Below are 13,962 nucleotides of genomic sequence, written 5' to 3'. Positions count from 1 at the left end.
TTTTTATTTCCGTACCATGTCGTCCTTCCGTCCGTCCAGTCGCAAGTGGGATGTTCCATGTTTGCTCCCCTCCGGACATTACCCAGCCAGTGTCTTCCCCCGCTGAAGATCCCTGAGCAGTGCTACTACAGACCCTCGTGGTCCATGCTTCCTAAGATGGAGCCCTACTGCCTCCCGAGCCAGGCTCCTTTTGTACCACATGGATATGTGTAAGTTTGCTGACTGCATAAACATTTTCATTGCTCATTTAACTTGTTTACACTTTCATTGTCATCTTCATCAGCTGTCCAGGGTTCTGTGTATCAGGTCTGACAGAATATCTCTCTGAATATCTCCCTTTTCTTTCCATAGTAATGTTCCAAGCATCGGCACTCTGCAGGACCCAGACTATGCCCAGATGAGCACTGGTACCGCGTCTGTTGGCACGGCAGGTGGAGTCCTGCCTTCACCTGCAACACCTCGTTTCTCTGTACCCACCCCACGCACCCCGCGCACCCCACGTGGTGTAGGCAATGCCAGTGGGCAGGGCTCCATCAAGCAGGACGGTACAGAGCTGAGCTCGCCCATTTCCACACCCTCCACTGGCCTGCCCCTTAGCTCGGTGGAGCCACTGGCATCAGGGCCGGTTTTACCCGAAGCGCACAGCCTCTACGTCATCTTGCTACTCTCTGATTCTGTCCTGGATGTATTCAAGGACCGCAGCTTTGACAGCTGCTGCATCTGCGCTTGCAATATGAACGTGAAGGGAGCGGATGTGGGGATTTATATCCCTGACTCAACCCGTGAGGATCAGTATCGCTGTATGTGTGGCTTCAGTGCCATTGCTAACCGACGTCTGGCGCACGGTGCAGGACTCTTCCTTGAGGATGAGCTGGACATCTTTGGGCGTGGCTCAGAGGCAGGACGGGCAGCTGAGAGGAGGCTGGCACTGGGCAGGAGGGACACACCTACTGGTGGGAGGCGTGCCCAGGAGCAGACTCCGATAAAGGTGTTAGAACTGATTCAGGAGCAGTGTTCCCAGCCTATCTTGTCTGTGGCATCTCTGCACAGTCCTGCTGCTTGTTCTTGCCGTAGCAGGCAGAGGGCGCTGTTGCAGAGCTGGGTGGCTGACCGACTATGGGCAGACAGTAGCGATGCATGTGTGGAGTGTTACAATGCTCTGGTGCAGGGGCTGCAGTACGTGGACAATGCAGCTGGTGGGAAGGTGGAGCAGGCTTTAGTCAGAAGCAGTGCACTTCACTCCTGGCCTCACACAAATGGTAAACAATCAATCACACCTGCGGACCGCAGTCAACATCGCAGGCAGGCTTAACTTTAACCAACTGTGACACGAAAATAGGAATTTCTTCCCAATCAAAGTGTATTCCCTCTCACACCAAGTGGTCCTGTGAAAGCTTGCGGGTCCATTACAAATAACGTAACCAGGATATAACAGTTACAGAAGACGAATGATAAATATCAATTATAGATGCATCATGATTCTCTGTGCATAGCATTAGCAAGAGTTCTACGTTTTGCATTTGTGTTGCATATTTGAGAGGAAATTAATATTTGATTCGATTTATTTACCCACAGCAGCAATTTCTTGCCACTAATATTTAGCTTCATTTTACATTTTTTAATATGCATGTCTTCATCCTGTCTTCATGCAGCAATAATTTACAATGTAATGAATCCCAAATATCTTCTTATTCACTATGTAGAATTTATCGGTAAAATAATTATATAATGTTCTCGTGCTCCTGCAGTGTTGGATATCAGCATGCTGTCCTCTCAGGATGTAGTACGCATGCTGCTGTCTCTGCAGCCCTTCCTGCAAGATGCCATTCAGAAGAAGCGCACTGGCCGGACCTGGGAAAACATACAACACGTGCAGGGACCGCTCACGTGGCAGCAGTTCCACAAAATGGCTGGAAGAGGTTCTTACGGTGAGTCTAACATGTTTGACTAATCTGTATATGCAAAAAAAAAATGGCATGCAAACAAAAATATATAAAAAGTAATCGCTGAACTTGGTGTTTCAAATTGACTATCATCGTCCCTATTTTCCCTGCATGCTTGGACCCCTAGGTTCAGAGGAATCTCCAGAGCCACTCCCCATTCCCACACTGCTATTGGGGTACGACCGAGACTTTATGGCCTTGTCGCCTTTGGCTCTGCCTTTTTGGGAGAAGTTGCTTTTGGAGCCATACGGAGGTCAGAGAGATGTTGCTTTCCTGGTCCTCTGCCCTAATAATGAGATCCTGCTTGCTGGAGCCAGAACCTTTTTTCAGGAGCTTAGTGCTGTCTATGAGGTATCAGGCTTAGATAAATTCTATTAGATAAATCCTACAAGGTTTTGTCTTGCATTAATACACATTCCCAGCGTTTCAAATTTTTTTTCTGTTTGTATTTCAGTCATGTCGCTTGGGCAAGCACCATCCATTGGCCCGGATGACCAGAGATGGGATAGTACCAGTTGGAACTATGGAATCTGCAAAGCCGGAGGAGAATGGAGGAGAGGTGGATGAATGGATGACAGGACCATGGGCAGGTCAATACAGAGAGGATCATTTAAGCAAACTCAAGCTCTATGCCCAAACCTGCAAGCAGAAATTAGGTATGTATATATCAGCTTGTTTCTTTCACTAAATCAAGAATATAGCCTTGGAGATATAGCACTTTGCAGTGTTAAGTACCGCATCATCATATTTTGTAATTATTTTAATTACCAAGTAATTCATACTGTAAGGAAGAACTGATTTTTGACTGTTGACAGTCTACAGATGTTCACAGCTGTAACACCCACTAATGTCAATAGGCAGTGATTTGCTACTGCAAGACATAGAAAAGCATTTGCCCTATCGTCAGTTTAAATTCACTCTGCCACAAACATGGTAGCGGGTCAACTGGCCGTGTTCTCTGGGTTCTGAGGGATGGCGTACTCTCTTCACAGATAGTCCTCCAATACCCCTTTTCCACCAAAAAAGAACCGGGTGCTGGTTCAGAGCTAGTGCTGGTGCTGGTTCAAAGTTGGTTCCACTGGAGAACCTTCTAAGAACCGGTTTGCCTTTCCATCGGTTAGAGAGCCGTCACAGTGCCGAGTCTGACGTCACTGTATACGTGTCACGTTACACAGCAACGTTAGCGCAGCAGCGGCAAACACAACATCAACAATGGCGGATGTTGCTTTACTGTTAATGCTCATGGCTTTGTGAACCTACATTGGCATCCAAACGCGGCGAATCCAACGTGTACGTGCAGCTCCATGTAATCTGTATAAACGGAGGTTGTAATCGAGAAAGTAAATAACGTTATTTTATCATTAACACAGAAAAAATTTAGCCTTAGCATGTAGCTACCTACTATCATGTGTGCTGATAATGTATCATATCGCGGTAAAGTAAAAGTGTATTAAACATTAGTATACTTAAGGTACATTAACAAATGCGCTAACAGTAGCCCCGCCCCCAGCCCCTGACACAAGCGGTTCTTAGGTCTAGACCAGCAACGTTTTGGTGCTACTTAAGAACCACTTTTCCTGGTTCAGACCCGGTGCTTTGGGTGTCGAAAAAGAAAGAACTGGTTCTAAATTAGGCTCTGGCTCTGAACCAGCACTCAAACTGCCTCGGTGGAAAAGGGGCAAGTGTGCTGCCCATTGTCACATCAGTTCAAAAAGATGTGGTTGGTGTCTCAAAGGAAGCACCTGTGAGATTTTACCCTCTGCAGTTCAATCTTATATGATAGAAGGGTGCTGGCTGGTGGGTGGGAGTTGGCAAGTGACCGAATTGTAATTATCCCTAAATAGAAGTTGATCTTCACTTGTTTGAGTACAGCTAAAACTGTCTAAACTTATTTTAATCTACATCATGTTTTCTTACTGTTCAATTTCCAGCTCCACAGCTCTCAACCCTATCATTAGACAGCAATCTTCTCCTGCCCCCAAAGCCTCAATCTAGCTCAGCTCCTGCTCCTTCCAACCAGCTGAACCCCAGCTCTGGAGCCCCTGAAGGAGAAACATCCACAGCAGCAACAACAGCAGCAGCACCAACAGCACCAACAGCAGGAGCCCCAGCAAACACACCCACGTCTACAAGTACCAGCACGGGTCAGGCCAGCACAGAAGGCGCAGATACACAAAGTGTCCCTAACACAACTCCAAACCAGCAGAGTCATCCAACAGAGAATGCTGAGAGGTGAGCGTACATAAACACATTTGTCTATTGCATTTTAATCATTCAAACAAATGAAAGTGACATATGAATAAAACTTACAAGCTATCCTTTGATCTTCTGACCGAGGTGAACCTTACAAGATTATTTATGATTGAATTAATGTATGAATAATAAAGTATAAACCGAGGCACTGAATCTTTTCCCGATAGCTTGGCAGAGCGAGAGCGGATCGGCATTCCCACGGCAGCACAGTCAGCGGATAGTCACGCCTATCCTCCAGCCATAGTGCTGTACCTGGTGGACCCCTTTTTGTGCTCAGGCTCAGGGGTGGGTTCAGGGGAGGAAGAGGAAGCAGAAGAGGTGCAGTCACGCAGCATGTGGTTGCTGGCACTTCTGCGCTGCTACACAGATATGCTGAGCTCACTGCCAGAGAACATACAGTCAGCGCTGGTGCTACAGGTCAGAATACAGGAAATCATCCATGTTATCAGTTTAGGGTTATGCCAATTGTTGGATGCATGACATATATTGTTATCATGTAAGGGATATTTACATATACACACACATATGCTACATTGGTACAGTAATGCTAAGAACCTATTGAATTATTGCATCACATGATTGTGCTGAAGGAAGTCCAAAGTAGTGGTATTTAGTATCAGCCTATGTTAGAGGCGTCTCAGTTTGAGATAAGTTCTGGCTAAAATTTGACTGACTATAATGGTTCTCACCTCAACTTGAAGTTCAATTCAAAATTCATTTGTATAGCGCTTTTAACAGCGGACGTTGACTCAAAGCAGCTTCACAGAACATAAGAAACAAAGATTAATGCAGTACAAAAATTCATGATCAATATTTAAATGTGTTTTTATTTATCTCCGATGAGCAAGTCAAATTAGAAAATGATTTATCACATCTGGATTCTAGGTGGTACCGTGTCAGTACCTGTTACAGCCGGCCAGTGGTGAGAGTCCTCTGTACCTGCAGCACCTGCGGTCACTGGCTTTCTCTGCCCACTCGCAGTGCAGACGGCGGCTTCCTACTCAGACGCACATCAGATCCCTTACGGGTTTCGGTCCGGCTGCCACCATTAGTTCTTTGTTCAAGAGCATGGAGGTAAGGCAAATTTACAAAATGTCCCTCATGGCAACTTAAGCATTTAGAGACCTGTTTCTAATGACAATTTTCAGAATTTAACTGGTATTACTTATTTAAAAGATGTTTGTGTTGACCTTTGGCTTAAAAGAGCACCAACTATTGTCATCACTTTACTGCTTACGCAACTAAACCTAACTCTCTGTGTTCTTGGCAGAACCCGAGCTCTATGCAAGTGTACTCTCCTCCGTTTGTCCTGGCCCCTCTGCGCACTAAGCAACCAGACGTAGGAGAGGAAGCTTCCACCCGCTACAATGTGCTCTTCGTTGGGTATTGCCTGTCCCATGACCAGCGCTGGATACTTGTTTCTTGCACTGATCAGCAGGGGGAGCTCTTAGAGACCTGCATCATCAACATTGATGTACCCAACAGGTAAGACCTGCTGCAAGCTGTTGAATACTTACCTGTTTATTGTAGATCAAGAGAATTAACGCAAGGATTTTGGCATGCAGGTCTCGCCGACCCAAGTTTTCCCCACGCAAAATAGGCCTGCAGAAACTGTGGGAGTGGTGTATCGGTATCATCCAAATGACAGCAATACCTTGGAGGATTGTGATCGGGCGGTTGGGTCGATTAGGTCATGGCGAGCTGAAAGGTCTGTGCTTCCGTGCAAGTTTTATCCAGTGTTCATATCTTCTATGTATCTCTGTTTTGGTGAAAAGTATTCGATCTCACCTATTTATTTTACCCCCTTGTACCGACGAGAGTCAAACATCTGTTTTGTATTGACATGTGCCTTTGTTTTAGTCCTTTTTGTTTTAATTCTGTACTGTTAGTGGCTTGTTTTCACATACGTTCACCTACAGTATATTGTGTTAGCCGTAAAGTTTGAGCCGTGTTTCCTTTCGTCCAGCTACAGTAGTTGCATATCGTCGCTGTCGGGCGGAAACCTCGTATGTCCATATTTGGTCAATTTCATATTTTTTTCACATATCGATGCTATTGGTCAGTCCCCACGTGGGTCTGTTATTTTTACAAGTTATTAACCAATCTAAAGTCTTGAAAATAGCTTGAGCACAAATCTCATAACTCCATTGGACACTTCAACTGTCCACCTCTTCCTCACTCCGTGGGAGAGCTTCGCGGCATATTTCTCCTCAAGAAGAGTCGCAACGAATCAACACGTCTTCTGAGGTAAATGTCTTCAAAACACTGGGCTCAAAGAAAAAAAATATTGACCCCCGGTAGTTCTGGTGCTCGTCTGAGGACAGGAATTTAGCGCAAGACAATCCACTGCAACGCGGACTAAACCCTGTGCACTGCAGATAAGGTACGGCGTTTTTTTAATTTCCTGAAAAATAACGGTTTTGGAGATACGAGGATTCCGCCCGACAGCGACGATATGTTTCTGTTGTGGCATGGTTTTGCCTCTCACATAGAGTTTCCATATCCATACACTGAAACTCAGTTCCATTCTATTCCAGTTAATTGCACTGTCAGTGCTTTGCTAATGATTGTGTATAGAATGATAGTGCTTAACCTTGATCTCTGTGTCTCACCTCAGACTGGAGTCTGCTGCTGGGAGAACACTCTTTGCACTCGATTAGCAGGCAGCTGCGTGAGGCATGTCGCATGTGTGGAATTTCAGCAGCCGATTCGCCGTCCATCCTCAGTGCCTGCCTGGTCTCCATGGAGCCCCAGGGGTCCTTTGTGGTCATGCCAGGTAAGAGCTGGAGATTACATAATAGGAGAATACAGGTCGACTTTTAAATGTACATTTTCTACGACGATTCCTCTGGAAGTCAGCGATTGAGCTGGAAAGATTACACTGGCCTTGAAAACTGTACCAATCACCAATCATAGTGACTGGTTTTATATTAAAGTGATCAATGTTCAGCACTCAGTTTGGGATTTATTTCAGTTGTCCTGCTCTTAATCTTTTATGAGTTTTGAGTAATAAGCAGTAAACAAAATGCCTTCTGTAACATAAGGAATAACTAATCTCTCTTTTCTTGCATCAAAACACATATCCATTCTTTAAATCTAGTACTGTACCTATTTCTAAACAGAGGACATACTATTTGTTTCTAGCATTCAGAATCATCATATCCTTTATTTATTGATTCTCAGTGATAGTTCCTGCCTTGACACTTTTCTTCTAAATCTTCCTAAATCCTTTGCAGATGCTGTGACTATGGGTTCAGTGTTTGGCCGGAGCACGGCTCTCAACCTGCAGACGTCTCAGCTCAACACCCCACAGGATGCTTCCTGCACCCATATCCTGGTCTTTCCTACTTCCTCCACTACGGCCCCAAGTTCCTACCCTACTGAGGACAACACAGGTACACAAAAACTTTGATGGAAAATGATTAAAATCAAAAACCTAAAATCTGTACTGCTACCAGCAAAGGGAGATGTACATATACAGGATGACTCACAACTCTCTCTCCCACTCTCTCTCTTTTTTTTTGCCCTAATTATTACAGACGATATATTTGGCCTGCCTTTCACGGATGACCTGGAGAAAGACATTGAGCATGATATGATGCTTATCACCGGAAACCTTCACGCTTCCCCTAACACCTCGCCAGTGCCTTCCCCTGGCTCCCCCTGTGGTCTGGGGGTGGGCTCCCATTTCCCTCACACTAGGGTTAGCGTCATTTTCCATGCAACACTTCTTAACACATCACACCTAATTTATACCGCAGCACTGTTGAATCCTTGAATCTGATTGGGTAGGAGGTGGCAGCTTTCTGACTTGGCTCTGACAATAATACAGATCGTCAGGTTGAATTATTCCATTTGTTCCAATATTATTATCGTTTATTATCATATATTATCAGATATTTTCATTTCTATGATAACAGCTAATTCACAGGGAGATGTTTTATTTAATGTGTATAGGAGAAGTCTCTTTAACAGTCAACAGATTTCTTTGCCCTTTGTGGTTTTACCATAACTATAAATGGATAATAAAAAAGTATGACCTGTTGTTGATTGCTGTGTTGTAAGATGGATAAAGAATTGTGCTGTTATAAGGAACAGAACTACTTCATTCATACAAGTAATTCCTGTTACAGCACATTTATTAAGTATTATTCTATGCTTAGGGTGTAGATTAAAATGATTTCTTATATGCCTGCATACGTATGTATAGTTTATATATAAAACCCCTTAACAGGATCAGATTATGATTTATATTATGTTTTTTTTTTTTAATGCTGCTTTGATTATGATTATTTGATTATTTGATCATTTTCTACAGACTTACCAGTCAAAAAAACCCTTCTTTAAAACTACAATTTTCTCTAATATTAACTTATTGTCTGTTAATCTTTCCTTTTTTTTTTGTTACTATGTAACGATGTCCTTTTTTTTGTGTAAAAATACAAAGAAAAGACAAATACACGTTTTAAAGCTCTACAGTGCCCCTAGTGGCCACAATCTTGCATCCCTCTAACTTTTGCTCAATCATGTACATGCACCTGATGTGTGTGTAGTGTGTTAAATAGTGTGTGTGTGTGATGTCTTGTGTGCAGAGTCAGGGTGAGCGGTTGTTGTCCCGTGAGGCTCCTGAGGAGCTAAAGCAGCAACCCCTGGCTTTAGGCTATTACGTCTCCACTGCTCAGGCAGAAGGACTGCCTCACTGGTTCTGGGCTTCGTGTCCTCAAGCGCAGAACCAATGTCCACTCTTTCTTAAGGTAGAAATCATGTCCTCTTTATTAACCAGTAGGTGATTAAAAAAAAAAACACGATAAAAGCTGATAAAAATGATCACACACACAGAAACCTGAAAATATCGTTTTTTAATGTGGATTAACATAACAATGTTCAGCATGTGATTCATTGTTTATTTTAAAGGCTTCTCTGCACCACCACATCTCCATCGCTCAGACAGACGAGCTTGTCTCCAGCAAGACATCCCAGAGGAACCCACATCCACTGGACTCCAAAACCACTTCAGATGTGCTCAGGTCAGCGAAACGACATTCCACAATCAGTCTGGCTTTGTGCCTGATTATCTTTTGTTCTGTTAACTAGTTAATAATTCATGTCCCATTAACCAACTCATTAATCAATACGTTTATAATGGAAGAGGAATCCAGCATATAGCAGAGACTCATGGAAATTAGAGATTAGCGTGTATGTGTGACAGGGAATATGGTTTCACACTTGCACTTGACTTTATAGTACACAGTTATAGAGAAGAAATGATTTATAATCACTGTATCTGGTGTCTGAGGAAGAGGATGAGGATGGGTTGCCAAATATAAATTCAAATTTGAAACATATGTATTAGCTTTTTTTTTATTCTGAATTTTCATATTCTCATAAAGTTGCTCTGCGACAATAAACATTTAATATACAAATAAAGTCAAATCGAAGGAAATAAGATCAGATTTTTCTTTCATTTTATAAAGAAATGAATTTTATTTTATTATATTTTGTTGGTAACGACAGAAGTCCAAAAGAAGATTTTCTGGGCTCTGCCTTCAGATTGTGCAGACCACTGTATGCAGTTCACACTAGAGGTCTTCTCGGGTCTAAAGAAATGTACCCGACCCGTAGTGACCCGAATCACTTTTTACCCGAACCCGACGTGCATAATTATTATTATTTTTTTTTAAGAAAGACCCGACCCGAGACAAACCCGAAAAAATTAGACCCGAGTCCGACCCGACCCGTTGGCAATTTTTTTTTAAACCCGACTGGACCCGAATGTTGCATAACTCTACACTAAAGTAACTGCTACAGCGTGGATTCAGAATTGATTGACAGGTCTGTTTCAACGAAAATTAGCTTACCGCCAGCCACATGTCGCAAGCAAACAGAGGAGAGGTTGGAAAAGGACTCGAGTCGATGCACACACGCGAGATACAGTAGCTCGGGTCTTCTCGGGTCCATTCGGTAAAAACACATTCATTTTAAATTACCCGAGACCCGATGCCGCTATTATTAGACCCGACCCGTGTCCGAGGCACACGTGAAACTTTTAGACCCGAACCCGCTTGGGTCTCGGGTCGGACCTCGGGTTTTCGGATCTAAGGTGACCCGTGAAGACCTCTAGTTCACACCTTCAGGATTGATCTTGAGTGTGGTGTGTTGACCAGCGCATCTAAACACAAGCATTAAGCTGAAAAATGTAAAAATCTACAAATCACCTGAAAAAAAAACTGTTTAAATATCAGTGGTTTCTGAAGTGCTTAAAGCTCTGGGTTGTTGATCAGAGGATCAGGGTTCAAGCACCAGCACTGCCAAGCTGCCCCTGTTGGGCCCTTGACCAAGGCCCTTAACCCTGACTGCTCCAGTGGTGCTGTATCATGGCTGAAGCAAAAGTTGGGCTATATGAAGAAAGAATTTCACTGTGCTGTAATGTATATATGATAAAATAAAGGCTTCTGTATCTTCTATTAAAATGCCATACTGTACTTACCTGAACCCAATTTCTCTGAATACATCATTATGAATGTATGTATTGCAGGTTTGTGCTGGAGCAGTACAACGCCCTCTCCTGGTTAACCTGCAGCCCGGCCACACAAGACCGCCGCTCCTGCCTCCCTGTGCACTTAGTCATCCTCACACAGATGTACAACGCCATCCTCAACATCTTATAGGACTAGTGAGTGAGGCCAGCACTGCTGCATGCCTCTGAAACGGGTGCTTGGGACCAGCGTTCTGAAATGTAGCCACCGTTCGGTTATGAGTTGAGGTCGAAAGGGTAACTCTTTTGCTCTAGCACTGCCTTTCTTTATGGACCGGAGTTCTGGATTACTGGGCTTTGAACTTGGAACCAACAAAGGCAGCTTGTGCTATCCATAGAGGCCAGTCATCTCTTTTCTGCTTTTCTTTTTTTTTTTTTTTTTTTTTTTTGGAAGCATGCAACCATCTCAGAAGTAAGCATAGTACAATCACTACCCTTTAACTCTGATGGGGTCATACGGTGGGGACCTGGAGGAAAGGGTTTTGAATCTTGCACTTTTTGGATAGAAAATTCAGCTTCAAATGGCAGCCATACTTTAAAGTGTTTTTGTTCTTTTTTGTTTTGTTCCTGCCCTTTTTTCCCTTCACGTCAGACCCAAGCAATGTGGGCTAGCTGGATTAATTATAGAGTATTAACACTAGGATGGAAGCTAACAACATCTCATCTCAAGGCATTCACATGCCCACGTATCTACACAGATGTGATCTACAGAAACAACCGGATCAACCGGTAGACTTGATTCGAACGCTAAGGCTGCGTTCACTTTAGAAGATCGGATCTGTCTCGCTAGATGGCTTACATCATCTAGCAAATGTTTTTGAACACTACTCAGTTTTCATTAAGTTCCTCCGTATTGTTCTTCAATTTGTGCCCTAAATATCAGGATTAAATTGCAGAATCTATATTCGATCGGTCTCAACCATGTTGAATATTATTTAGCAGATCAACTAGGACCACATATGAAAGAGTCTCAGGTTTGATCTGGAAAAAAAAAAAAATCCTGTCCCACTGAGGCAAAAATAAATAAATAAAAATAAATCAGATTTATGCAGATGTGAGCGTAGCCTAAGGTTTCTGTCCCCAGCAGCACTCGTTTTCCCACAGACCCCGAAGATTCACAGAACATCTCATGCTCATTTCCTCTACGGCCTAAACCAATATGCAAGAAACTCTCCATCGCACTCCAAACTGCCCACGGTGTCATCAGCCCAGAGGCTAATGGTCCAGCAAGAGAAGCCCAGCTAAACCATCTACTTCTTTTTTTTTTTTTTTTTTAATTAAACATCGTTGTATTCTATTGTACAAAGCTCTTCTGATTATATCTCTCTCAATTTGTACTTAAAAGCTGAACGCAACAAACTCTGTTTAATAACGGCACTTTCTCCCTCGCGGCCATGTTGTAGATAAACTCGCCAGCTAATATTTGACAATGAAATCAAAACTCTTGTTTATAGTGTAGACTTTGCAGAGAATTATTTTTATTAATGCAAGCAAAAAAAAAAAAATAATAAAATTGAGTAATTTCCTTTTTTTTTTTTTTTTTTTTTCCAAATTTAAATGGAGAGCATTGAGATGGTAATTTTAAAGACGATTGTACAACAAAATGTTAAAATGCCATATTTATATATTATATATCCCATTGTATACATTACATTTATACCAAATCTCTTTCTAGCTACCACAAAGGGGTAATATTGTGTAGGGATTTACATTAAAAAAAAAAAGTCTTTCATGAGACAAAACAGTATAAAAGCGTTTATGAAATGAATGCATTAAGTTGCCTATTTTTTATTTACATTCGTCTTATTTTGCCTTTTAATTTAATGCGTTAAGTTAATAGCTAAACGATGCAGAAATGATATATTTATGAAGTGTTTTCTATCACTGCAAAATGAACTTGAACTAGGCAATAGATTGAATTCAGTGTATATGAACATGAAACTTATTGTACATTTGAACTAATATGCATTATTTGTAAGGCAGTCTTTAAAGATGTCAAATTTAACCGTCGGAAAAGGCCTGTTTCTTATTCATGGTCACAAATGTTGCCCTGTAATTTGTATACTTCCTTGCATGTTTGTATATACACTTTTCTGCAGTGTTCTTTTTTTTTTTTTCCTCCCATATTTTTGAAGCTGTACATTTCATGGCATTATTGAATTTATTTTATTTTATTCTACATGACTCCTATGAAGTTTTTTTCTTAATTTTTTTTTTTTTTTTTTTTTTTTTTTTATATATAAATATACAGTATAGCCACCTCATTCAAATACAGCCAAGGGTGCATTGCCAAGACTTATGTATACTAAGGACAAATACTTTTGGGGCAGGTTTGTTACACCTACCATCATTTTGAATATTGAGCAGATCTGTCTCTGGGAAAAAAAAAGGATCTGTATCTTTTACACTTTTTTTAAAGTAAATTATTCAAATCTGAACGGCTCGTGTTTTTTTGGTCGGTGTTGCTGTTGCTGTTAAAAGGATAAACGTTGATCTTGTTTTTTTTGTATGTTTGTTTGCATGTTGGGTTGTTTGCCTTAACTGATCACCTGATGTGAGACTTGGTTAAATCCTGCTAACAAAGGATGGAACGGTATGAAAAATGGCAGCTTCCTGTGCTGTATTTAACAGTGTGTGCCTACACCTTCATATTTTCGTATAGACTTACACTAACTTATTCACACAGTTCGATGCTCTGCTAGAACAAAAATGTTTACGATTTGTAAATAAGACCTTGAGGTTTTAATTAAACAAACATAAAATGTGTTTTTTTTTTTTTTTTTTTTGTGATTTCAACGTGATTTGAAAAAATCCCAGTGTTTAAAATGCTTTCTCATTTACAAACTACCAGCGAACCTCTAAACATCTCATCTCATCTTCTACCGCTTATCCAAACTACCTCGGGTCACGGGAGCCTGTGCCTATCTCAGGCGTCATCGGGCATCAAGGCAGGATACACCCTGGACAGAGTGCCAACCCATCGCAGGGCACACACACACACTCTCATTCACTCACGCAATCACACACTACGGACAATTTTCCAGAGATGCCAATCAACCTACCATGCATGTCTTTGGACCGGGGGAGGAAACCGGAGTACCCGGAGGAAACCCCAGAGGCACGGGGAGAACATGCAAACTCCACACACACAAGGCGGAGGCGGGAATCGAACCCCCAACCCTGAAGTTGTGAGGCGAACGTGCTAACCACTAAGCCACCGTGCCCCCACCT

The 13,962-nt window shown here is 42.3% G+C and overlaps 1 protein-coding gene across 1 annotated transcript in view; it reads left to right on the top strand.

Moving 5' to 3' along the window:
- LOC132840832 (mediator of RNA polymerase II transcription subunit 13-like) overlaps nt 1-13,169 on the top strand; it is a 95,383-nt gene extending 82,214 nt beyond the window's left edge. Inside the window, exons 16-31 of the mRNA XM_060862842.1 lie at nt 40-209; nt 352-1,259; nt 1,749-1,928; nt 2,071-2,294; nt 2,398-2,599; nt 3,875-4,175; nt 4,364-4,613; nt 5,082-5,270; nt 5,467-5,681; nt 5,762-5,904; nt 6,814-6,972; nt 7,433-7,591; nt 7,736-7,899; nt 8,789-8,950; nt 9,111-9,223; nt 10,732-13,169. Coding sequence (XP_060718825.1) covers nt 40-209; nt 352-1,259; nt 1,749-1,928; nt 2,071-2,294; nt 2,398-2,599; nt 3,875-4,175; nt 4,364-4,613; nt 5,082-5,270; nt 5,467-5,681; nt 5,762-5,904; nt 6,814-6,972; nt 7,433-7,591; nt 7,736-7,899; nt 8,789-8,950; nt 9,111-9,223; nt 10,732-10,864 — 3,672 coding nt within the window. The 3' untranslated portion in view covers nt 10,865-13,169. The remainder of the gene's footprint in view (nt 1-39; nt 210-351; nt 1,260-1,748; nt 1,929-2,070; nt 2,295-2,397; nt 2,600-3,874; nt 4,176-4,363; nt 4,614-5,081; nt 5,271-5,466; nt 5,682-5,761; nt 5,905-6,813; nt 6,973-7,432; nt 7,592-7,735; nt 7,900-8,788; nt 8,951-9,110; nt 9,224-10,731) is intronic.
- The last annotated feature ends 793 nt before the right edge of the window (nt 13,170-13,962 follow it).

This window comes from Tachysurus vachellii, chromosome 26 (genome assembly GCF_030014155.1).
Source record: "Tachysurus vachellii isolate PV-2020 chromosome 26, HZAU_Pvac_v1, whole genome shotgun sequence".
In the NCBI taxonomy this organism is placed as follows: Eukaryota; Metazoa; Chordata; class Actinopteri; order Siluriformes; family Bagridae; genus Tachysurus; species Tachysurus vachellii.
This window is presented reverse-complemented; position numbering and strand designations above follow the sequence as displayed.